Source organism: Theropithecus gelada, chromosome 11, assembly GCF_003255815.1.
Source record: "Theropithecus gelada isolate Dixy chromosome 11, Tgel_1.0, whole genome shotgun sequence".
In the NCBI taxonomy this organism is placed as follows: Eukaryota; Metazoa; Chordata; class Mammalia; order Primates; family Cercopithecidae; genus Theropithecus; species Theropithecus gelada.
In genome coordinates, this window is record NC_037679.1 from 93,365,686 (window position 1) to 93,391,430 (window position 25,745).

Sequence of the window (25,745 nt, forward strand, 5' to 3'; positions counted from 1 at the left end):
AACTGGCTTGAACCTATTTCAGAGCTCTCTGCTTTGGAATTTTCATTCCTCTGTCCTGGAGGAAAGAAGGAAAGGGGCTGGGTGCGGTGGCTCACACCTGTAATCCCAGCACTCTTTGACGCCAAGGCAGGCGGATCACTTGAGCTCAGGAGCTGGAGACCAGTCTGGGCAACATGGTGAATCCCCATCTCCACTAAAAATACAAAAGTTAGCCAGGTGTGTTGGTGCACACCTGTAATCCCAGCTACTTAGGAGGCTGAGGCAGGAGAATCGTTTGAACCCTGGAGGTGGAGGCTGCAGTGAGCCAAGATTTCACCACTGCACTCCAGCCTGGGTGACAGGGTGAGGTCTCCAAAGGAAAGGAAGGGAGAAAGGGGAGGGAAGGGCTGGGTGAGGTGGCTCATGCCTATAATCCCAGCACTTTGAGAGACCAAGGCGGGTGGATCACGAGGTCAGGAGTTCAAGAACAGCCTGGCCAACATGGTGAAACCCTGTCTCTACTAAAATATACAAATTAGCTGGGCATGATGGAGGGTGCCTGTAGTCCCAGCCACTCCGGAGGCTGAGGCAGGAGAATTACTTGAACCTGGGAGGCAGAGGTTGCAGTGAGCCAAGATTGCGCCATTACACTCCAGCCTGGGTGACAGAGCAAGATTGTCTCAAAAAAAATAAAAAGAAAGAAAGGGGAGGGAAGGAAAGAGAGAGAGGAAGAAGACGAAGAAGAAAGAGGAGGAGGAAGGAAGAAGGAAGAAAAAGTAAAGGGAAAGAAGAAGGAGAGAAGGAAAGAAAAAAAAGAAAAGAGGAACAGGAAGAAGGAGAGGGAGAGGGAGAGGGAAGAAAAGAAGAAAAAGAACAAAGAACATCCTGGCTAACAGAGTGAAACCCCATCTCTACTAAAAATACAAAAAAAAAAAAAAAAAAATTAGCCGAGCATGGTGGCAGGACCCTGTAGTCCCAGCTACTTGGGAGGCTGAGCCAGTAGAATGGTGTGAACCTGGGAGGCGGAGCTTGCAGTGAGCTGAGATCGCCCCACTGTGCTCCAGCCTGGGAAACAAAGCTAGACTCTGTCTCACCAAAAAAAAAAAAAAAAAAAAAAAAAAAGAAGAAGAAGTAGCAGGGTTCAGCAGGACCCAGAGAGACTGTCTCTCGTATTCTGAGCTCTGCGATGGCACACTGGACCCATGGCCACTGGCCGGGGTTGGACTATTTTGGTGGAGAATGGCCATTCCAAGGCCTCCTTGATCTTCCACCAGTCCTTTTGCAGGAATACTAGGAGTGCTGAGAGGGTTGAAAAATGGAGAGCATCAACCACTCTGGAGCCTGCTCCACAGATCCAGCGTGGGGTGAGCTGACCAGGTCATGCCTCTTGGTTCCAGCAGGAGGGTGGGCTCTCCCCTGGCTCCCCTCATCTCTGGAACTAGAGCCACCTTTGCTCCCTCCAAGTGAGCCCAGGGCTAATGTTTCCCTGGGGTCGAGGGAGGGATGGGAAGGATTTGCTAATATCTTTCAGAATGGATTCCAATTTTTTTTTTCTTGCTCTGTTGCCCAGGCTGAAGTGCAGTGGTTTGATCATTTTTTTTTTTTTTTTAATTTTTTTTTTGAGACGGAGTCTCGCTCTGTCACCCAGGCTGGAGTGCAGTGGCCAGATCTCAGCTCACTGCAAGCTCCGCCTCCTGGGTTCCCGCCATTCTCCTGCCTTAGCCTCCCCAGTAGCTGGGACTACAGGCGCCTGCCACCTCTCCCAGCTAGTTTTTTGTATTTTTTAGTAGAGACGGGGTTTCACCGTGTTAGCCAGGATGGTCTTGATCTCCTGACCTCGTGATCCGCCCGTCTCAGCCTCCCAAAGTGCTGGGATTACAGGCTTGAGCCACCGCGCCCGGCCCAGTGGTTTGATCATAGCTCACTACAGCCTCAAACTCCCGGGCTCAAGCCGATCCTCCCTCCTCAGCCTCCCCAGTATCTGGGACTACAGGCACGTGCCACCATACCCAGCTAATTTTTACATTTTTTGTAGAGAGGGACTCTTGCATGTGGTAGTGTGCACCTGTAGTCCCCAGCTGTTTGGGGAGCTGAGGTGGGAAGATTGCTTGAGCTCGAGTTCAAGACCAGCCTGGGCAACATAGTGAGACCCCCATCTCTACAAAAAATAAACAGAAAATTAGTTGGGGGTGGTGGCATGCACCTATAGTCCCAGCTACTCAGGAGGTTGCAGTGGGAGGATCACTTGAGCCCAGGGGTTTGAGGCTGCAGTGAGCTGTGATCATGCCACTGCACGTTGAGTGACAGAGCAAGATCCTGTCTCAAAAAATAAGGTAAAATAAAATAATCAGTCAACAACAGTGATTTGTCTTCAAGCTGCCCTCCTCTTCGGCTCTCAAGGCAGTTTGTGAAGTGTCTAGGACAGGAATTTTCCATAAGGGCTTCAAGCTCTGGGAGGTTGAGTACCATTTCCTGGGTTGCACAGCCAGGGCTGGACTGCAGGGCTAACATGCTGGCCACTGGACTCCAAATCTAGAGGTTTTCTGTGGCCACAATGTGCGTGGTCAGCCTAAACTCTCCCCCTGCCCTTTGACACAAGCTAGGTAATGGGCACTGCTAGGGGGCATCAGGGTAGAGCAGTTGGGTCTCAGTCTTCTCTTCTGTGAAATGGGTAGGGTGTGAGTTGAAAAGGGCAGGACCGACTGGGCACGGTGGTGGCTCACGCCTGTAATCCCAGCACTTTGGGAGGCTGAAGTGGGTGGATCACGAGGTCAGGAGATCGAGACCATCCTGGTCAACATGATAAAACCCCATGTTTACTAAAAATACAGAAAAAAGGCCAGGCGCAGTGGCTCATGCCTGTAATCCCAGTACTTTGGGAGCCCGAGGCAGGCAGATCACAAAGTCAGGAGTTTGAGACCAGCCTGGCCAATATAGTGAAACTCCATCTCTACTAAAAATACAAAAAATTACCCGGGCATGATAGCAGGCGACTATAATCTCAGCTACTCAGGAGACTGAGGCAGGAGAATCGCTTGAACCTGGGAGGCAGAGGTTGCAATGAGCCAAGATAGCACCATTGCACTCCAGCCTGGGCAACAAGAGCGAAACTCCATCTCAAAAAAAAAAAAAAAGAGGTATAGACAGGATGGAAAGTGTAGTGGGAATTAGAAATGTCCGCCTAGGGCTGCGTGTATGGCTCATGCCTGTAATCTCAGCACTTTGAGAGGCTGAGGCAGGAGGATTGCTTGAGGCCAGGAGTTCAAGACCAGCCTGGGCAACATAGCAAGACTCTATTTCTAATTAATTCAAAAAAATTTTTTTAATTAAGAAAAAAAAAAGAAAAAAAAAGAAAAGAAATGTCCTCCCAGGCAGGGCCGGGTGGCTCACACCTGTAATCCCAGCACTTTGGGAGGCCAAGGCAGGAGAATCACATGAGACCAGGAGTTTGAGACCAGCCTGGCCAACATGGCAAGACCCCCCCATCTCTACAGAAAAAAAAAAAAAAATTAAAAATGAGGCCGGGCATGGTGGCTCACGCATGTAATCCCAGCACTTTGGGAGGTTAAGGCAGTGGATCACCTGAGGTCAGGAGTTCAAGACCAGCCTGGCCAACATGGCAAAACGCTGTCTTTACTAAAAATACAAAAATTAGCTGGGCATGGTGGCACGTGCCTGTAGTCCCAGCTACTCGGGAGGCCGAGGCAGGAGGATCACTTGAACTCAGGAGGCAGAGGCTGCAGTGAGCTGAGATCATGTCACTGCACTTCAACTTGGGAGACAGGGTGAGACTTCATCTCAAAAAATAAAAATAAATAAATAAATGACCTCCCACCAGCAACAGGAATGTGGCACCACAAATGTATCTTTAAAGTGTCCTTTGGCATGGATTATTTTGTCACCTAAAGGACTCTTTAAAGATACATTTCTGGTGCAAAATTCCTGGTGCTGTTAGGAAGACATTTATTTATTTCTTTATTTGAGTCAGGGACACCAGACCCCCGTGACATGCAATTTACCTACATAACAAACCTGCACATGTACCCCTGAACCTAAAACAGAAGTTTTAAAAAGTATAAAGAATATAATAAAATGCATTATTTGACTGTTTAAAAAAAGTGTCTTCTTTTTTTTTTCTTTTGAGACAGAGTCTCACTCTGTCGTCCAGGCTGGAGTGCAGTGGTAACATCTCGGCTCACTGTAACCTCTGCCTCCCAGGTTCAAGCGATTCTCCTGCCTCAGCCTCCTGAGTAGCTGGGATTACAGGCACCCGCCACCACGCCAGGCTCATTTTTGTATTTTTAGTAGAGACAGGGTTTCACCATGTTGGCCAGGCTGGTCTTGAATTCCTGGCCCCAAGTGATCGACCTGCCTCGGCCTCCCAAAGCGCTGGGATTACAGGCGCGAGCCACCACGCCCGGCCAGAAGTGTCCTTTTTCTGCTATTGCCTGAAAAGTTACCAACTCTCAAAGTAAGGCTGTCTCTGACTCGCCAACCTGGGACACTCTGATTGGCTGCTGATGACGTCACAGGAATCTCTGGGAGATGATTGGTGGGTGAGAGCCCCTAGGTGAGGTGGAAGGAGGGCTTGATGGTGAGGGATGGTGTCTGTGGCCTGTTCGCACAGGCCGACCCAGGAGCTAGCTGAGGACGAACAGGTGGCAAAGGGGCCCCTATCTTTGTTGGGGTGACCTCTCCTCCTAACCCCACTCAGAGCAACCAGTAATGACCATGGCCCCTTCTCACCTGATAGTATCTGGGAGCCTCCTGAGGCTGGGAGATGGTTCAGGCTTTGGAGATACGGACCCTTCTCATCCCACAGGGGAAGAGATTTCCTGGCTAGCCACAGGGTGGGTGCCAAGGCTGGGAGCTGGTCTCAGATCTGTCGGGTCAGTACCCCCAGGCCCAGGGGGCCGTTCACATGGGATGCCACCACAGTGCACCTGAATGCTCTCTCCTGCAGGTCATACCAGAGTCCCCCGCCTCTGGCACGAGATGCAAGCCCGGGCCCCTTCCACCCCTTGCTCAGATTCCCCTTCCTGTTCCCATCACTGTCTGCCCTAGGATTTCATTTCATGACCATTCCCAGGTGGCACCGGTCCAAGGACTGTTTCCCAAAGACTGAGCCAAGATACTGCCGGCCTTTCAGGAGGAGCCTTGAATTCATGAATGGACACAAAGAAGCGGCCAGGGCCAAGCAGAGAGGGGGAGAGAGGCTTAGCACAGCCGGGGCCAGCTTGGCCCTGCGCGGTCCTTTGCCTCTGTGGGACAGACGGACAGAACCCCCTTTGTGTAGGAGCCTGGGCAAATCTCTCTAGTCCTCTGTCCAAGGGACTCAGGGTCGCCACCGACAGGCACCAGCCCAGCCTGCCAGGGGTGGCTGCAGCCGCGGTCCCGGGCCTGGGCTCATTCATGAAAGGGGTCAGGCTTCTCTCTGGGGGCGGTAGACCCCAGCTGGGTCAGACCAGAAAGAGAGGGAGGAATTGCAGAAGCTGAGTTCTGAGACTGGGCCTGGCTCCTGCCAGACTGTGGAGGAGGGAGCCTGGGGTACTGGGGCCTGCCGGACCCTGCACCCAGGTCAGGATGCTCAACATGCCAGGCCCTGGGAACCCCTTCACACCCCGTTAGTCAGTCCTCACTACCGTCAAAGGCAGCCACTCTCCTGGCTTCATCAGACCTTCATCAAACCTGCCTGCCTGTTCTTGAAGTTTATAGAAATAGATTGGGCCAGGTGCGGTGGCTCATGCCTGTAATGCCAACATTTTGGGAGGCCAAGGTGGATGGATTGCTTGAGGTCAGGAGTTGGAGATCAGCCTGGCCAACATGGTGAAACCCCATCTCTAGTAAAAATGCAAAAAAAATTAGCCTGTTGGTTCTGTGCACCTGTAGTCCCAGCTACTCAGGAGGCTGAGGCAGGAGATTGCTTGAACCTGGGAGGCAGAGGTTGCAGTGAGCAGAGATTGTGCCACTGCACTCCAGCCTGGGCAACAGAGCAAGACTCCATCTCAAAGAAAAGAAAGAAAGAAAGAGAGAGAGAGAAAGAGAGAGACAGAGAAAGAAAGAAAGAAAGAAAGAAAGAAAGAAAGAAAGAAGAAAGAAAGAAAGAAAGAAAGAAAGAAAGAAAGAAAGAGATTGGAAGTGTATGCACCGCCATTTAACATTTGTCTCCAGTCTGCAGAGTGTCCTTATTTCTTCTGAAAGCTGTAATTCATTCATTCTCATTACTATCTAGTGTTCCATTGTGTGAATATTTCCATGCTAATTCTACCATGGGTGGCATTTGGGTAGTTTCCAGGACTTTTTTTTTTTTTTCTGAGACAAGGTCTCTCTCTGTCACCCAGGCTGGAGTGCAGTGACACGAGCATAGCTCACTGTAGCCTCAAATTCCTGGGTTCAAGCTATCCTCCTGCCTCAGCCTCCTGGGCAGTTGAGACCACAGGTACACACCACCACGCCTGGCTAATTTTTAAATTTTTTTGTAGAGAAAGGGTCTTGATATGTTGCCCAGGCTGGTCTTGAACTCCTGGCCTCAAGCCTCAGCCTCCCTAAGTGCTGGGATTACGGGAGTGAGCCATCGAGCCCAGCCATCCCTCCCCAGCTTTGATGCAACTTGTTTGATGTCATCTGGCCTTGAGTGTTGATTTCAAAACTTGACTTTATTTAAAATGTTTTTTATTTGATTAGATTTTAAAAAGATCACTGAGGTAGTATACGAACATTGTAGCTGGTCAAGTAACACAGAAATATAAATAAAATAACATTTCTCATGCCCGTTTCCCCCAGTCTCTCCTCTGCTACAGCCAGCGGTTGGCTTTGCTTTCTTTCATACCTTCTGCCTTTCCAAGTCCTGGCCCTGCCCCTTGCTGTGTTTCGAATGTTTGTCTCTTCAAAAACTCATTCTGAAACTGAATCCCCACTGTAACAGTATTAAGAGGGTGGGAAGTTTGCGGTATTTGAGGGGTGGGACCTTTGGGAGGTGATTAGGATTAGCTGCGGTCATGAGGGTGAGGCATTAGTGGCTTTAGAAGAGGAGAAAAACAGACTTGAGTTAGCACATACAGGCCCCTCACCACGGGATGCCCCACACTGCCTCAGGATTCTACAGCATCCTCAGCAGCAAGAAGGCCCCCCCCCAGACACAGTCCCTAGACCCTGGATTTCCCAGCCTAAAGAACTGTAAGAAATTAAATTGTTGGGCCAGGCATGGTGGCTCATGCCTGTAATCCCAGCACTTTGGGAGGCTGAGGCGAGTGGATCATGACGTCAGGAGTTTGAGACCAGCCTGACCAACATGGCAAAATCCCGTCTCTACTAAAAATACAAAAGTTAGCCGGGAATAGTGGTGGGCACCTGTAATCCCAGCTATGGGGGAGGCTGAGGCAGGAGAATCTCTTGAACGGGGAGGTGGAGGTTGCAGTGAGCTGAGATCACGCCACTGCACTCCAGCCTGGGCGACAAGAGCAAAACTCCATCTCAAAAAAAAAAAAAAAAAAAGAAAAAGAAAAGAAAAATAAATTAAATTGTTTTCTTAGGATCAGGTGATGTGGCTCATGCCTGTAATCTCAGTGCTTTGGGAGGCCAAAGGAGGAGGACTGCTTGAGGCCAGGAGTTTGAGACCAGCCTGGGCAACAATAGTGAGACCCCATCTCTACAAAACAATGTTTAAAAATTAGCTGGATGTAGTGGTGCACACCTGTAGTCCTAGCTCCTTGAGAGGTTGAGGCGGGGTGGGATCACTTGAGCCCAGGAGTTCAAGACCAGCCTGGGCAACATGGCGAGATCCTGTCTCTACAAAAAGTTAAAAATTAGCTGGGTGTGGTGGTGCATGCCTATAGTCCCAGTTACTTGGGAGGCAGAGGCAGGAACATCGCTTGAACCCAAGAATTGGAGCCTGCAACAAGCTATGATTGTGCCAGTGCATTTCAGCGTGCATGACAGGGTGAGAACCTGTCATTATTTTCTCTAAAAAACAAAACAGCAAAAAGTATTTTATAATTTATAATATCCTTCCTTCCTTCCTTCCTTCCTTCCTTCCTTCCTTCCTTCCTTCCTTCCTTCCTTCCTTCCTTCCTTTTCTTTCTTTTCTTCCTTTTTCTTTTTCTTTCTTTCTTCTCTCTCTGTTGCCCAGCTGGAGCGCAGCAGTGCGATCTCAGCTCACTGCAACCTCCACCTCCCAGGTTCAAGTGATTCTCCTGCCTCAGCCTCTCAAGTAGCTGAGATTACAGGTGCACACCACTGTGCCTGGCTAATTTTTTAATTTTTAGTAGAGACGGGATTTCGCCATGTTGGCCAGACTGGTCTTGAACCCCTGACCTCAGGTGATCCACCCGCCTCAGCCTCCCAAAGTGCTGGATTACAGGCATTAGCCACCACGCCCGGCCTATAATAGTTTCTTTATAAATTACCCAGTCTCAGGTATTCCAGCAGAAGATGGATTAAGACACCCTTTAAAGACTATGTGGGCTGGGCATGGTGGTTCACGCCTGTAATTCCAGCACTTTGGGAGGCCGAGGCGGGTGGATCACTTGAGGTCAGGAGTTTGAGACCATCCTGACCAACACAGTGAAACCCCGTTTCTACTAAAAATATAAAAAATTAGCTGGGTGTTGTAGTAAGCACCTGTCACCCCAGCTACTTGGGAGGCTGAGGGAGGAGAATTGCTTGAACCTGGGAGGCAGAAGTTGCAGTGAGCTGAGATCGTGCCGTTGCACTCCAGCCTGGGTAACAGACTGAGACTTTGTCTCAAAACAATAAAAATAAAAATAAAATAAAGTAAAATATTCTATGGCAAACATTTCATGTATAATTTTAGCATTTTTTAGGCTGGGTGTGATGGCCCATGCCTGCAATTCCAGCTCTTTGGAAGGCTGAGGCAGGAGGATTGCTTTAGCCCATGAGTTCACAACCAGCCTGTGCAACACAGTGAAACCCCATCTCTGCAAAACAAATTAATAATGAAATAAACATAACACTTTCGTTGTAGTTACATGAGTAAAATGTGAATACAATCTTATAAAGATTCAAACAACACAAGTCAAATGAAAGACTCTTTATCTCCCACCCAATCCTAAAAATTAAAGAATAAGGGAGGGGGGCAAAGTCTTCTGTGACCAGCACCCCCAAACTCACCGATCTCCCTGTTTTCTTTCAAGTCTATTTCTATGCATTTATGTTTCTAAAATGTTGGGGTGTGTGTGTGTTTTACACTAATGAAATCATGTTGTGTATATAATTTTATTACTTGATTTTTTTCATTTGATTTTGATGAGCATCTTGGCATTGTATGTGGTTACACTTTAAATTATTTTTTCCTGTTTTTTTGAGACAGAGTTTCATTCTTGTCACCCAGACTGGAGTGCAGTGGCACGATCTCAGCTCATGGCAACCCCTGCCTCCCAGGTTCAAGTGATTTTCCTGCCTCAGCTTCCCGAGTAGCTGGGATTACAGGTGCGCACCACCAAGCCTGGCTAGTTTTTATATTTTTAGTAGAGATGGGGTTTCTCAATATTGACCAGGCTGGTCTCGAACTCCTGACCTCAGGTGATCTGCTTGCTTCGGCCTCCCAAAGTGCTGGGATTGCAGGCATGAGCCATCGTGCCTGGCCAAAAACTTTTTATTTTGAAATAATTATAAATGCACAGGTAGTTGCAAAAATGGTAGAAAGATCCTGAGTATCCTTTCTCCAGTTCCCCTAGTGGAAGATCTTATGTAACTCAACTACAGGGTCCAAAGCAAGAAATTAATATTGGAGCCATTCCACAGTGCCTCATGGTATAGCACCATTAACATATACAATTTTTTTGATTTTTTTTTTTTTTTTTGAGGCGGGGTCTCGCTCTGTTATTCAGGCTGGAGTGCAGTGGCTCAATCATGACTCACTGCAGCCTCAGCCTCTCTGCGCTCTAGTGATCCTCCCACCTCAGCCTCCTGAGTAGTTGGGAGTATAGACGCATGCCACCACGTCCGACTAATTTTTTGATTTTTTTGTGGAAATGAGGTCTCACTGTCTCTGCCCATTTTTTAAATGCTAATAAAAATAAATAAATAAACTTCTAAACATGCCAGTATCCAGGCTTTACCCCAGATGGAATAAACTGAAATCTCTGGGTGTGGAGCCCAGTTGTCAGTATTTTATTATTATTTTTTGAGACAGGGTCTCACTCTGTGGCCCAGGCTGGAGTGCAGTGGCATGATCATAGCTCACTGCAGCCTCGACCTCCTGGCTCATGTGATCCTCCCACCTCACCCTCTCAAGTAGCTGGAACTACAGTCATGCAAACACCACGTATAGCTAATTTTTTTTTCTTTTTTCTTTTTTTGAGACAGAGTCTTGCTCTGTCTCCCAGGCTGGAGTATGGTGGCGCGATGTCAGCTCCGTGCAACCTCCGCCTCCCAGGTTCAAGAGATTCTCCTGCCTCAGCCTCCCAAGGACCTGGAGTTACAGGCATGCACCACCACACCTGGCTAATTTTTGTATTTTTAGTAGAGACGGGGTTTCACCATGTGGGCCAGGCTGGCTTTGAACTCCTGACCTTAGGTTATCCGCCCGCCTCAGCCTTTCCAAGTGCTGGAATCACAGGCATGAGCCACCGTGCTCGGCCTTAAACCATATTCTTTATGACACCTGCAGGCTAGGTAATATCATTCCCTTTTACATACCCGGAAGCTGCAGCCCAGAGACGTTAGGTAATTTTTCCTAGCTCACACAGCGGTTAACTGCCCATGCACTGTTCTGCCCAACAGTGCCAAGCTCCAAAGCCTGTACCTACTCAAGTTCAGGGTGAGAATTCATCATTCTCTCCTTGTCTCCTGACAGCATCTGGCTCTGGGTCCTGGCTTGGTTTGGGAGTCCTCCACCAAGCCATGGCCGTGTGCTCAGCTAAGCAATAAGGGTTGGCTACAAAATGAAGATTCTGTTCTCCAGGGAGGAGGAAGAAAAGGCCACTTCCCTCCTTTAGTTTAACCAGCCACGGCCTGCTAGAAACGTCGGCTTTTTCAAGACAAGTTTCCCACAGTCAAGGCTGCCTCTCTGACTGCCAGCTCTGTTCTAACAGTCTTAATTTTATCTATCCATTTCACTTGTTAAAAATGCATCCAGACCAGTCCCAGTGGCTCACACCTGTAATCCCAGCACTTTGGGAATCAGAGGCAGGAGGATCGCTTGAGGCCAGCAGTTTGAGACCAGCCTTGGCAACATGGCAAAACCCCGTCTCTGCTAAAAATAAAAAAAAATTAGTCGGGTGTGGTGGTGGAAGAAATATAAGCATTGTGGCCTGGGCATAGTGGCTCATGCCTGTAAGCCCAGCACTTTGGGAGGCTGAGGTGGGCAGATCACTTGAGGTCAGGAGTTTGAGACCAGCCTGGCCAACATGCCAAAACCTCGTCTGTACTCAAAATTCAAAAAATAGCTGGGCGTGGTGGCGGATGCCTGTAATCCCAGCTACCTGGGAGGCTGAAGGAGGAGAATTGCTTGAACCCAGGAGGGAGAAGTTGCAGTGAGCTGAGATTGCGCCACTGCACTCCAGCCTACGAGACTGTCTCAAAAAAAAAAAAAAAAAAAAAAAAAAGGCATTGTGGCTGGGCACAGTGTCTCATGCCTGTAATCCCAATACTTTGGGAGGCTGAGGCCAGAGGATCACTTGAGTCCAGGAGTTTGAGAACAGTCTGGGCAACATATCAAGAGCCTATCTCTACAAAAAATTTAACAATTAACCAGGCATGGTGGTGTGTACCTGTGGTCTCAGCTACTTGGGAGGCTGAGGCAGGAGGAATGATTGGACCCCGTAGTGCGAGGCTGCAGTGAGCTATGATGGCACCACTGCACTCCAGCCAGGGTGATAGACCCTATCTAAAAAAAAAAAAAAAAAAAAAAAAAAAATGCATTTATTATCCCTCAACTGGAGAATGGATGAACAAACTCTGGTTTGTCCATGAGAAGCAATACTGCTCAGCAGTAAAAAGGAAGGGACGTGCAATACCAGAGAAGAATCTCAGATGCTCCCTGCTGAAAAACAAAGCCAGACTGCAAAGGGGATGCAGGAGCAAAAACAGAGATGGGAGAATCGAGAAAAATTACCAGGAAAGATAACGTTACATTTAGGAGGAGCCATTTTCTTTTAGTATAAAACAAATTTACCTTCAATACATTTTGTTTTATTTTGAGACGATCATGCTCTGTCACCCAGGCTGGAGTGCAGTGGCATGATCTTGGCTCACTGCAGCCTTGACCTCCTGGGCTCAAGCGATCCTCTTGCCTCGGCCTCCCAAGCAGTTGGCACAACAGGCACATGCCACCACACCGAGGTCATTTTTTAATATTTGTAGAGATCGGGTCTTGCTATGTTGCCAAAGCTGGTCTCAAATGATCCTCTCGCCTTAGCCTCCCAAAGCGCTGGGATTACAGGCGTGAGCTACTGCGCCCGACCACAATACGTTTTAAGAGAAGATAAGTAAATCCCTCTTTGGTATTCAGTGTACAGTTTCTTTTCACCTAAGAATGCACTTTTGACTTTATACAACAGATTCTCTTTAAACATAAAAAAAAAAAAAAAGTTGTACAACTACTGTGTGACTCTGCGTATGTGACATTCGGGAAAAGGCAAAGCACAGAGGCCAGGCCCAGTGGCTCACGCCAGTAATCCCAGTGCTTTGGGAGGCTGAGGCAGGTGGATCACCAGAGGTTGGGAGTTCAAGATCAGCCTGGCCAACATGGGGAAACCCCTCCCATTTCTACTAAAAATACAAAAATTAGACAGGGGTGGTGGCACATGCCTGTAATCCCACATACTCAGGAGGCTGAGGCAGGAGAATCACCTGAACCCGAGAGGTGGAGGCTGCAGTGAGCTGAGATTGTGCCACTGCACTTCAGCCTGGGTGATAGCAAAACTCCATCTCAAAACAAAACAAAACAAAAAAAAGCACAGAGGACAGGGGGCAGGGTCTTGGCTGCCGGGCTGATGCTGGGCAGAGGTTTCAGGTGCAAAGAGGAGGGCAGGAGAGAATTCTGGGGGATGGTGGATCTGTTATTCATCTTGATGGTGGCGGTGGTGGTTATAGGACTCTCCGCATTTGTCAAAACTCACAAAACTATAGCAAAAAAAGAGGAAATTTTACTTTATGTAAATTAGAATGGAAGTGAAAATATGAATTCACTTTTTCTTAAAATGCCTGACTAGGGGTTTAGGGAGGAAAGAAATGAGGTTGCAGGGAGCTAAAGGGAAAGTACTCGGGTCTTCAGGGTGGTGGGAACGCTGTTTCTTGGTCGTTTGCCCACGGCCCTGTCTCCGGGCCTCCCTCTCTCCTCTCTGCCAGCATTCAATGGTCACAGTGACTGAGAGACAAGGAGAGTCTTGTGGAACTCAGAAATAAATAAATAACTGTCCGTCCCAGGTCACCACGGCAACCGTGACATCACCCTGGGACCCATGTGGCTGGCACCCTTGGTGGTTTCCTGGTGTTTGTTACAGGAGCAGGGGGAGCCAGGGCTGCAGACCTGCACCTGGTGGCAGGTAGAGGGGGAGACCTCAGGGGGAGAATAGGTTTCCCACCTTGGAGGCCGGTGCAAGCCGCACCCTCACAGCTGGTCTCCGGACTCCCTGCCCAGTTGGTGGGAAGCATAAATTGGCCCGGCCTCCTGGAGGGCTTTTGGGCAGAGTCTCTCCAAATGAGTACTGTGAGGCCTGGCATGGTGGCTCATGCCTATAATCCCAGCACTTTGGGAGGCCAAGGGAGGACGATTGTTTGAGGTCAGGAGTTTGAGACCAGGCTGGACAACAGAGAAAGACCCAGTGTCTACAAAAAATTTAAAAATTAGCTGGGTGTGGTGGCATGCACCTGTAATCCCAGTTACTCAAGAGGCTGAGGCAGGAGGATTGCTTGAGCCCAGGAGTTTGAGACTAGCCTGAGCAACATAGTGAGACTCTATCTCTATGAAAATTAAAAAATGTTAGCTGGGCATGGTGGAGTGCGCCTGAGGAGGGAGGATCCCTAGAACCCAGAAGTTCAAGCTTGCAGTGAGCTGTGATCACACCACTGCACTCCAGCCTGGGTGACAGAGTGAGACTCTGTTTCAAAAGAAAAAGGTAAAGAGGCCAGGCGCAGTGGCTCATGCCTGTAATCCCAATACTTTGGGAGGCTGAGGTGGGAGGATTAACTGAGGTCAGGAGTTTGAGACCAGCCTGGAAAGCATAGTGAGACTTCACTTCTACAAAAAAAAAAAAAAAAAAAAAAAAAAAGTTAGCCGGGTGTGGTGGTGTGCGCCTGTAATCCCAGCTACTCGGGAGGCTGGGCTTGAGCCCAGGAGGTCGAGGCTACAGTGAGCTATGACAGTGGGGCCACAGAGCAAGACCCTTTCTCAAAAAACAACAACAAAAACCAACAGCAAAGGCCTGGGCGCGGTGGCTCACGCCTGTAATCCCAGCACTTTAGGAACCCGAGACAGGTGGATCACTTGAGGTCAGGAGTTCGAGAACAGCCTGGCCAACATGGTGAAATCCCATCTCTACTAAAAATACAAAAAATAGCCGGGTGTGGTGGCAGGCGCCTGTAATCCCAGCTACTCAGGATCTGAGGCAGGAGAATCGCTTGAACCCAGGAGGCAGAGTTTGCAATCAACCGAGATGGTGCCACTGCACTCCAGCCTGGGTGATAGAGCAAGACTCAGTCTCATTTAAAAATAACTAAAAATAAAGAATAAAACAAGCACGATATGCTTGTTTGTGTCCGAGGGCTGAAATCACAGGTGATCACACACCAGCGGCTTACAACAGCAGATATTTCTTCGCATTGCCATAATCTCTGCTTCCAACATCACATGGCTGTCCTCCCCGTGTGTCTCTGTCTTCATTTGACGTTGTCCTCTCTGTGTCTCTTTCGTCTTTTTTTTTGGAGATGGAGTCTCGCTCTTGTTGCCCAGGCTGGAGTGCAGTGGCGCGATCTTGGCTCAGCACAACCTCTGCCTCCCAGGTTGAAGTGATTCTCCTGCCTCAGCCTCCCGAGTAGCTGGGATTACAGTTACCCATCAGTATGCCTTGCTAATTTTTTTATTTTTATTTTTTAGTAGAGATGGGATTTTGCCATGTTGGCCAGGCTGGTCTTGAACTCCTGACCTCAGGTGATCTACCTGCCTCTGCTTCCCAAAGTGCTGGGATTACAGGTGTGAGCCACCATGGCCGGCCTGTTTCGTCTTCTTAGGGAACCCTACTCATATTGGATGGGGGCCCACCCTAATGCAGTCTGGCCTCATTTTTTTTTTTTTTTTTTTCCGAGATTGAGTCTCACTCTATTGCCCAGGTTGGAGTGCAGTGGCGCAATCTCGGCTCACTGCAACCTCTGCCTCACGGGTTCATGCCATTCTCCTGCCTCAGCCTCCTAAGTAGCTGGGACTACAGGCACCCGCCACCATGCCCGGCTAAGTTTTTGTATTTTTAATAGAGATGGGGTTTCACCGTGTTAGCCAGGATGCTCTCGATCTGCTGACCTCATGATCTGCCTGCCTCGGCCTTCCAAAGTGCTGGGATTACAGGCGTGAGCCACCACACCCAACCCTGGCCTCATCTTAACTAATGAAATCTGCTCCAATCCTGTTCCCGAATGAGGTCCCCTTCTCAATACTGGGAATTAGGGCTTCAACACTTGAATGCTGGGAGGACACGGTTCAACCCATATTACTATTTTTGTTGTTATTACTTATTAGTTAATAAGCTAATCCTGGCGGGGTGCAGTTGTTCACGCCTGTAATCCCAGCACTTTGGGAGGCTGAGGCAGGCAGATCATGAGGTCAGGAGTTTGAGACCAACCTGGCCAACATAGTGAAACCCCGTCTCTACTAAAAATACAAAAATTAGCCGAGTGTGGTGGCATGTGCCTGTAGTTCCAGCTACTAGGGAGGCTGAGGCAGGAGAATCGCTTGAACCCGGGAGGCAGAGGTTGCAGTGAGCTGAGACAGTGCCATTGCACTCCAACCTGGGCAACAGACCAAGACTCCATCTCAAGAAAAAGAGACTCCATCTCAAAAAAACAGAAAACAAAACAAAAGAAAAAACCAAACATAAGCCAGTCTTGGCCACAGGCAGCTTCCTGGCCCACCTTGAGGAAGGTGGGTGGATGGGTGGCATGTTCTGGGCTCCTGGGGAGGCTTCAATGGGGTCCCCAGGGTGGGTCCTCCATGTTCTCTGTGACTATAATTCCAGTTTTCAGTCTGCCCCTGCAAGGGTGCTGAGGCCATGGGAGATGGGACGTTGGTGTCTCTTTAGCTTGGTGCAGAAGCCTGGCCCCAGGGGTCTTAGTTTTCTCAACTGTCGAATGGGCTCAGTGTGACCCTGGTGTTGAAGTCACTTGACTGACTGTGGAATCACGTGACCATGGAGTCCCAGCTGGATGCAGGCAGACAGCAGTCACCTGGACCGTTGGACCCTTGGATTCACCCAGGCACCAAGTGTCCCAGGGCAAATCAGAGTGTCAGTGCCTGGCAGACTTCCCTGCCCAGCTTTCACTCCTGCCCTGCCCTCACCAGCATACATGAAGCCAGCATACACAATGTGCTTCATAAATGAACCCTGAACTATGCTAGCATAGAGCTAGCACACAGAAGGTGCTCAATCAATGCCCCAGGGTCTGTACTAGCATGGAGCCAGCACACAGAAGGTGCTTAATAAATGCTTCATGAACTATACTTAGCATGGAGCCAGCACATCAAAGGTGCTTAATAAATGCTCCATGAGCTGTACTTAGCATGGAGCCAGTACACAGAAGGTGCTTAATAAATGCTTCATGAACTACACTTAGCATGGAGCCAGCACACAGAAGGTGCTTAATAAATGCTCCATGAGCTGCATTTATCATGCAGCCAGCACACAGAAGGTGCTTAATAAATGCTTCATGAACTATACTTAGCATGGAGTCAGCACACAGAAGATGCCTAATAAGTGCTCCATGAGCTGTACTTAGCATGAGGCCAGCGTACAGAAGGTGCTCAATGAATGCTCCATAACTACTTAACCTGGATCCAGCGTACAGAAGGTGCTTAACAAATGCACCATGAGCTGTATTTAGCATGGAGCCAGCACACAAAAGATGCTTAATAAATGCTCCATGAACTGTACTTAACACGGAGCCAGCACACAGAAGGTGTTCAACGAATGTTCCAGGGTCTTTACTAGCCTGGAGCCAGCACACAGGAGGTGCTGAATAAATGCTCCATGAGCTGCACTTAGCATGGAGCCAGCACACAAAAGGTACTTAATAAATGCTTCATGAACTATACTTAGCATGGAGCCAGCACACCAAAGGTGGTTATTAAGTGCTTCATGAACTATAGTTAGCATGGAGCCAACACACAAGGTGCTTAATAAGTGCTCCATAAGCTGTACTTAGCATAAGGCCAGCATATGGAAGGTGCTCAATGAATGCTCCATAACTGTACTTAACCTGGATCCAGCACACAGGAGGTGCTTAACAAATGCTCCATGAGCTGTATTTAGCATGGAGCCAGCACACAAAAGATGCTTAATAAATGCTCCATGAACTATACTTAGCATGGAGCCAGCACACAGAAGGTGCTCAACGAATGTTCCAGGGTCTTTACAGCATGGAGCCAGCACACAGGAGATGCTGAATAAATGCTCCATGACCTCCTGGTGTGACACCAGCATACAGAAAGTGCCCAATAAATGCTTAGTGCCCCATATATACTGCATGGAGTCATTTGTTCTGAACCATACACTCGTTTGTTTGGGGGGCAGTCTACAAAGTAACCATCAGACATAGGGGGAAGGTTTTTGGTGTGTTTAGTGGAATTTAACCCATTGGGTGGCTGCTGCTTGGCAACGTTCAGGTGAGCTGATTCCGAGCCTCTGTGGCCAAAGACATGCACGCTGCTGTGGTCCTGGCTGCTGGTCTGACGGCCAGGTGTGTGCAGACCTTACCACCAGCTCTTGGATGCCTCTTTCCTTTCCAGCCAACCCTCGTCTGTCTTCCCATCCTGACCTAAGTCCCCCAGCACAGACTTGTGTCAAGGCATAACCAGACGTTGGAGTCAACCAGGGCTGGGTTGAGCCCCTTCCCGTCCTGTGATCTCCTTCCCTCATCTCCCTGCCCTGTAGCTTCTCCATCTGTAAAATGGCCAATAGCTCCACATGGTGCTCCAGTGAGGATTAAACAGAGGTGATAACGCTCTGAAGATTCTAAAAAGACACACAAAACATAGACATTTTTGTTTTGTTTGTTTGATTTGTTTTGTTTTTTGAGAAAGACTCTGTCTCTGTCACCCAGGCTGGAATGCAGTGGCACGATCTCGGCTCACTGCAACTTCTGTCTCCCAGGTTCAAATGATTCTCCTGCCTCAGCCTCCCAAGTAGCTGGGATTACAGGCCTGTGGCACCACGCCCGGCTAGCATTTTTTTTTGAAATGGAGTCTTACTCTATCGCCCAGGTTGGAGTGCGATGGTATGATCTCGGCTCACTGCAACCCTCACCTCCCTCAAGCGATTCTCCTGCCTCAGCCTCCCAAGTATCTGGGATTATAGGCACATGCCACCACTTCCAGCTAATTTTTGTATTTTTAGTAGAGACGGTGTTTCACCGTGTTAATGAAGCTGGTCTCAAACTCCTGGCCTAAAGTGATTTGCCCACCTTGGCCTCCTAAAGTGCTGGGATTACAGGCGTGAGTCACCACACCTGGCCAGAAATGTTTATTTTTAAGATAAAGTCATGTAGCAATTTCACCTGAGCCCAGCAGAAATAAGTGCGTGTGTTCACCAAAACGTGTGCATAAAAATGTTCATGGGCCGAGTTATGCATAATGTCCCCAAACAGGAGTGTCCCCCTGCAGTGGGCTGGATAAGTCACTTGTGGTCTGTTCACCCAGTGGAATATGTTACAGCCATGAAAACTACCAGTTGCTGTACCCTAAAATGTGGATGAATCTCACAAAAATCACATTAAGCAAAAGAAGCGAGGCACAAAACAGCGTGTTCTGTATGAGTTCATTGAGCAAGTTCAAGAACAGGGGAAACAAATCCAAGATGACAACGGCAGAGGGTGGTTTCCCTGGGGAAAATGTACCCATGGGAGGGGGCACTGGGCACTTTCTTGGGGGTGAGAAGTGAGCCGTAGCTCTTCCTGGATGGTGGTTGTGTGGGTCTATGCATCTGTAAAAATCCTTCGAGCTGACCCCTTGCAGAGCTATATTGTTCGTAAGTTGTACTTAGAGAAAATAAAAAACAGGAAATGAGGCCAGAAGCAGTGGCTCACCCTGTAATCTCAGCACTTTGGGAAAGCCAAGGTGGGAGGATCGCTTGAGCCCAGGAGTTCGAGACCAGCCTGGGCAACATGATGAAACCCTGTCTCTATAAAAAATACAAAAAAAATGTAGCCGGGCATGGTAGATTGTGCCTGTAGTCCCAGCATCTCAGAAGGCTGAGACGGGAGGATCGCTTGAGCCCAGGAGGTGGAGGCAGCAGTGAGCCATGATTGCACCACTGCACTGTAGCCTGAGTGACAGAGTGAGACCCTTTGTAAAAAAAAAAAAAAAAAAAAAAAAAAAGGCCAGGCATGGTGGCTCACACCTGTAATCCCAGCACGTTGGGAGGCTGAGGTGGGCGGATCACCTGAGGTCAGGAGTTCGAGACCAGCCAACATGGTGAAACCCCATCTCTACTAAAAATACAAGAATTATCCAGGCTTGGTGGCACACACCCAGCTACTCAGGAAGCTGAGGCAAGAGAATTGCTTGATCTCGGGAGGCAGAGGTTGCAGTGAGCCGAGATCACGCTACTACACTCCAGTCTTTTGACAAAGTGAGACTCTGTCTCAAAAAAAGTAAATGAAGAGAATGCCACATTTAGCATTTAGCAAAATTTTGTAACAAACACCACACTGGAGATTAGGCACAAAATATTGGGTAACCCAAAACCATTTAATGATCAGAAAGAGTGAGGGAGGGAAGGGAAGAGGAGGGGGGATAGGAAAATGGAGGAGCGCTCTTCTTTTCCTACCGGTAGGAAGTGAGGTCTTCAGGCTTCCTGGGAATTCGGATGGCACCTCTTCCCCAGCAGAGCTTCCTGGAATTCTCCCTCTGGAACTCTCCCTCTCCTTCCAGGTTCATGAACCACCGAGTCCCTGCCCACAAGAGGTACCAGCCCACAGAGTATGAACATGCGGCCAACTGTGCCACCCATGCTGTGAGTTGGCTTTTGGGGGGTTCAGGGCTGAGATGGGGACACTTCCAGGGAGGGGGGTGGGGGAAGGCAACTCCTTCACGTATGTCCCAAGTGGCCCATTCCTCGCGTCTTCTGTGGCCCTCAGGCCCTCAGAAGAGTGAGTGCGTCTCGAGGGAAGGCCACTGGGGTAAATTGGGCTGCAGTGCTGGGCGTGCCTCTGTCTTGCTCTAAGAACCTTTGATGGGGCCGGGCATGGTGGCTCACGCCTGTAATCCCAGTACTTTGTGAAGCCTGAGGCGGGCAGATCACCTGAGGTCAGGAGTTTGAGACCAGCATGGCCAACATGGTGAAACCGCATCTCTACTAAAAATGCAAAAATTAGTTGGACATGGTGGCAGGCACCTGTAACCCCACCTTTGAGAATTAATTCTCAAACCCCCCACCTTGACCTGTTCGACCCCGGGGTCTATTGTGTGTTTGGCCTGAGCCCAGGGCTTTCACGACGAGCTGCCGGTGTAATAGAAAGGAGTGGCTGGTGCTGATTTGAACTTGGTGTGTGCCAGGACCACACTGAGTTCTTTTTTTTTTTTTGAGACGGAGTCTCACTCTGTCCCCCAGGCTGGAGTGTAGTGGTACGATCTCGGCTCACTGCAATCTCCATCTCCTGGGTTCATGCCATTCTCCTGCCTCAGCCTCCCGAGTAGGTGGGACTACAGGCACCTGCCACCAAGCCCGGCAAATTTTTTGTGTTTTTCTTTTCNTTTTTTTTTTTAAGACAGAGTCTTACTCTGTCACCCAGGCTGGAGTGTGGTGGTGCAATCTTGGCTCACTGCAACCTCTGCCTCCTGGGTTGAAGCAGTTCTCCTGCCTCAGCCTCCCGAGTGGCTGGAATTACAGGCACAAGCCACCATGCCTAGCTAGTTTATGTATTTTTAGTAGAGGTGGGGTTTTACCATGTTGGCCAGGCTGGTCTTGAACTCCTGACCTCAGGTGATCCTCCTGGCCTTGGCCCCCCAAAGTGCTGGAATTACAGCACTTTGTGAAGGATGAACCACCACACCTGGCCAGAAATGATTTTTTAAAGTTATAATTCCATCGCCTACAGCAAGGCTTCTATCTTCCCTGTTGATGTTCAGTCTGTCATGCGCAGATGGACATGTAGGTGGCTGATGGCCTCTTATTAAGGAGCCATCCCATTCTGGTGCGTTGCTGTTGACCTGTCCCCATCCGGCACCCAGCCTGGATGTCGGGGAAGCTAGCAGGACACCTCCTTCCTTTGGGACTCACCTGGGCTGATTTTGCAGACAGATTGCTTTTCAGTGAGTCCTGGAGGATGCACATTGTTGGGGCTGAATTCTCACTGCCTACTTTTCTTTAAAAAATGTTTAAAATTATTTATTTCTTTTGAGACAGAGTCTCTCTCTGTCACCCAAGCTGGAGTGCAGTGGCGTGATCGTGGCTCAGAGCAGCCTCTGCCTCCTGGGTTTAAGTGATTCTCCTGCCTCAGCCTCCTGACTAGCAGGGATACAGGCACCTGCCACCACGCCTGGCTTTTTTTTTTTTTTTTAAAGTAGAGACGGGGTTTTGTCATGTTGGCTAGACTGGTCTCGAACTCCTGACCTCAAGTGATCCACCCACCTTGGCCTCCCAAAGTGCTGGCATTACAGGTGTGAGCCACTGCACCAGGCCCTGACTTGCCCACTTCTTCCCAAAAGGGCTCTTCCAGCATTCCTTCCTTCCTACCTGCCTCCCTCAGTATATATTTGTTAGGTGCCCACCGTGCACTGGTGACCCTGTGCAGCTCGTGTTGTGTGGGGGAAATAGTGATTAAGTAAGTCTATCATATAACATGTGGGGGCTGCCAGGGAGAGAGGGCACCAGGTGCTATAGACAACAGGAGAGGCCTGCGTCAGTCAAAGGACAGAGCAGGTGCTCCTACCAGAGTGATATTAACCAGCTGCTGAAGGATGACTAGGAGCCAATCTCCCAGAGAGTGAAGGGAACAGCACGTTGAGGACAAGGGAACAGCATGTGCAGAGCCCCTGAGGCAGGAAAGTGTTGGGACAACTGGACAAAGGCCAGGAAGGCCAAGGCATAGTGACTTGGGGCAGAGCAGGAGGGAGAGTAGGGAAAAGCAGAGTAGAGGGGCTGGGAAGGGCCAGGCCATGCACCTATAAAGGCAGAGGATTTGGAGATTCCATTCTCTCCAGTGAATCATGGTGGACCATCCACTACTTAAAAATAAATTTTTTTTTGAGATGGAGTCTTGCTCTGTCACCAGGCTGGCGTGCAGTGGCACGATCTCAGCTCACTGCAATCTCCACCTCCCGGGTTCAAGCAATTCTCCTGTCTCAGCCTCCTGAGTAGCTGGGATTACAGGTGTGTGCCACCATGCCTGGCTAATTTTTTGTATTTTTTAGTGGAGACGGGGTTTCACCATATTGGCCAGGCTGGTCTCGATCTCCTGACCTCGTGATCCACCCGCCTCAGCCTCCCAAAGTGCTGGGATTGCAGGTGTGAGCCACCGCACCCGGCCACCATCCACTATTTAAACCCGTTTACAAACTGAATGGTACCTGGGCGCCTGTGCTGCTCAGGGCTGGGCTCTTCCTTCAGGGCAGTCCAAGCAGATGAGGTCAGGACATCTGTGATGATGATGTGTGACATGTGGCACATCATACTTCTCTGTGTGGTGTCCCAGAGAGGGGCTGGGGTGTGGTGGGGGCGTCCACTCCCTGGGACGTGGTCTTTGACCGTTTCCTACATGGACCCCTTTGAGATATTTGAATCAAGTATCTAGACCTGCACTGTCCAGGTTGGTAGCCACTGGCCCCATGTGGCTGTTGAAATTGACACCTGAGGCTGGGAATGGTGGCTCACACCTATAATCCCAGTCCTTTGGAGGCCAAGGTGGGAGGATCGCCTGAGGTTAGGAGTTCAAGACCAGCCTGGGCATTATAGCCAGACCCCATCTCTATAAAAAATGTAAAAATTGGCCAGTTATGGTGGTGTGTGCCTGTAGTCCCAGCTACTTGGGAGGCCAAGGTGGGAGGATCACTTGAACCCAGGATGTTGAGGCTGCAGTGAACTGTGATTGTACCATTGCACTCTAGCCTGGGGGAGGAAGGAAGGAAGTAAGGGAGGGAGGGAGGGAGGGAGGGAGAGAGGGAGGGAGGAGAAAGAGGAAAGGAAAAGAGAAAGAAAAGAAAAAAGGAAAGGAAAGAAAAGGGGAAAAGGGAAAGGAGAGGAAGGAAAGAACGGAGGAAGGAAGGAAGGAAGGATGGAAGGATGAAAGGAAGGAAGGAAAGGAAAGGAAGGAGGGAGGAAAGGAAGGAAGGAAGCAAAGAAGGAAGGAAGGAAGGAAATTTACACTTGAATCCATTAAAGTAAAATAAAATGATTCCATTCTTCAGTGGCACTGACCACATTTCAAGAGACGAGTGCTGCCACGTTGGGCAGCTCAGCCGGGGAAGGGGCAGGAGGCATGCTCTGAGCCGTGCAGCTGCTGCACCTGTCCCCGCCGTCCCTGCCCCTCCAGTTCTGGATCATCCCCAGCATCCTGGGCAGCTCCAACCTCTACTTCCTGTCGGACGATGACTGGGAGACCATCTCCGCCTGGATCTACGGCCTTGGCCTCTGCGGCCTCTTCGTGGTGTCCACCGTGTTTCACACCATCTCCTGGAAGAAGAGCCACCTCAGGTGCCTCCTGCCCAGAGGGGACCCATGCCGGGTAGGGGGTCGGGGCAGGGGGACCCATGGCGGCCCGGGGGGTGAACCAGGACATCCAGTCTGCCTAGTGACATTCTCTGCTGAGCTGGGAGGGGCTGGGGTAGGTGACCCACAGGCTGGCTTTGCAGGAGGCACAGACCCTGCCTTACACAGGCTGCAGTTGGGTCTCTTTGGGGCAGACCACCTCGCCCAGGGGAGCCTGGTTTGCTCACCTATTATTATTATTATTTTTGAGATAGAGTCTCACTCTGTAGCCCAGGCAGGAGTGCAGTGGTGCTATCTCAGCTCATTGCAACCTTCGCTTCCTGGGTTCAAGCAATTCTCCTGCCTCAGCCTCCTGAGTAGCTGAGACTACTGTGTGTACCACCACATCCAGCTAAATTTTGTATTTTTTTTTTTGGTAGAGATGGAGTTTCTCCATGTTGGCCAGGCTGGTCTCAAACTCCTGACCTCAGATAGTCCACCCACCTTGGCCTCCCAAAGTGTTGGGATTACAGGCGTGAGCCACTGCGCCTGGCCAACACTGTGCCTGGCCAACTTTTTTTTTTTTTTTTGGAGAAAGAGTCTCAATCTGTTGCCCAGGCTGGAGTGCAGTGGTAGAGTCTTGGTTCACTGTAGCCTCCACCTCCAGGGCTCAAGCAATCCTCCTGCCTCAGCTTCCTGAGGCACTGAGATCACAGGTGTGTGCCATCATGCCTGGCTAATTTTTGTATCTTTTTGTAGAGATGAGGTTTCACCATGTTGCCCAGGCTGGTCTCCAACTCATGGGCTCTAGTGATCCACCCGCCTCAGCCTCCCAAAGTGCTGGGGTTTCAGGGATGAGCCTTCATGCCTGGCTTGGTTTGCTCGCTTCTGAGAGGAGCAAGAGAAAAGCCCTTGCTGGCTGCAGGGTGGTCATGACGGGCCAGCTCCCCTCTGGGCTTTGTTCCAGGCATGCTACAGGTGCCATTCCCTAATCTTTTCAATAATTCTGCAATGTAGGCATTAGAATCCCTGAGTTTTACATTTTCGATTTTTATTTATTTATTTATTTTTTATTTTTTTTGAGATGGGGTCTCACTCTGTCACCCAGGCTGGAGTATGGTAACGGTTCATCTCGGTTCACCTCCACTTCCAGGGCTCAAGCGATCCTCCTATCTCAGCCTCCTGAGTAGCTGGGACTACAGGCATGCACCACTGCATTTAGCTAATTTTATGTATTTCTTGTAGAGATGGAGTTTCATCATGTTGCCCAGGCTGGTCTTGAATTCCTAGGTTCAGGCGATCTGCCCTCCTTGGCCTCCCAAAGTGCTGGGATTACAAATGTGAGCCACTGCATTTGGCTAGTTTTGATTAAAAAAAAAAAAAATTACAGCGAGGCCAGGCAAGGTGGCTTATGCCTGAAATCCCAGCATTTTGGGTGGCCGAGGTGGAAGGATCACTTGAGGTCAAGAGTTTGAAACCAGCCTGGCCAACATGGTGAAACCCTGTCTCTACTAAAAATACAAAAATTAGCGAGGCACGGTGTCTGACACACACCCATAATCCCAGCTACTCAGGGGGCTGAGGCACGAGAATTGCTTGAACCTGGTAGGTGGAGGTTGCAGTGAGCTGAGATAGTGCCACTGCACTCTGACTTGGGCAACGGAGTGAAAATCTGTCTAAAAAAAAAAAAAAAGAAAGAAAGAAAGAAAGAAAGAAAGAAAGAAAGAGAAAGAAAGAAAGAAAGAAAGAAAAGAAAGAAAGAAGGAAAGAAAAAGAAAGAAAGAAAAGAAAAAGAAAAAGAAAAAGAATAAGAAAAGAAACCTTATTTGCTCAAGGTTGCATAGCAGCCACATTCAACCCAAACTGACTCTAGGAATCCAGGCCCCCCATAAAGCTGTATGCCACTCCCTTTAA

The 25,745-nt window shown here is 49.3% G+C and overlaps 1 protein-coding gene across 2 annotated transcripts in view; it reads left to right on the forward strand.

Moving 5' to 3' along the window:
• The window catches only part of MMD2 (monocyte to macrophage differentiation associated 2), a 50,760-nt gene that overhangs the window by 12,797 nt on the left and 12,218 nt on the right, over positions 1–25,745 (forward strand). For both annotated transcript variants that reach the window (XM_025402642.1, XM_025402641.1), the window contains exons 2-3: positions 20,078–20,159; positions 23,677–23,837. In XM_025402642.1, coding sequence (XP_025258427.1) covers positions 20,078–20,159; positions 23,677–23,837 — 243 coding nt within the window. The remainder of the gene's footprint in view (positions 1–20,077; positions 20,160–23,676; positions 23,838–25,745) is intronic.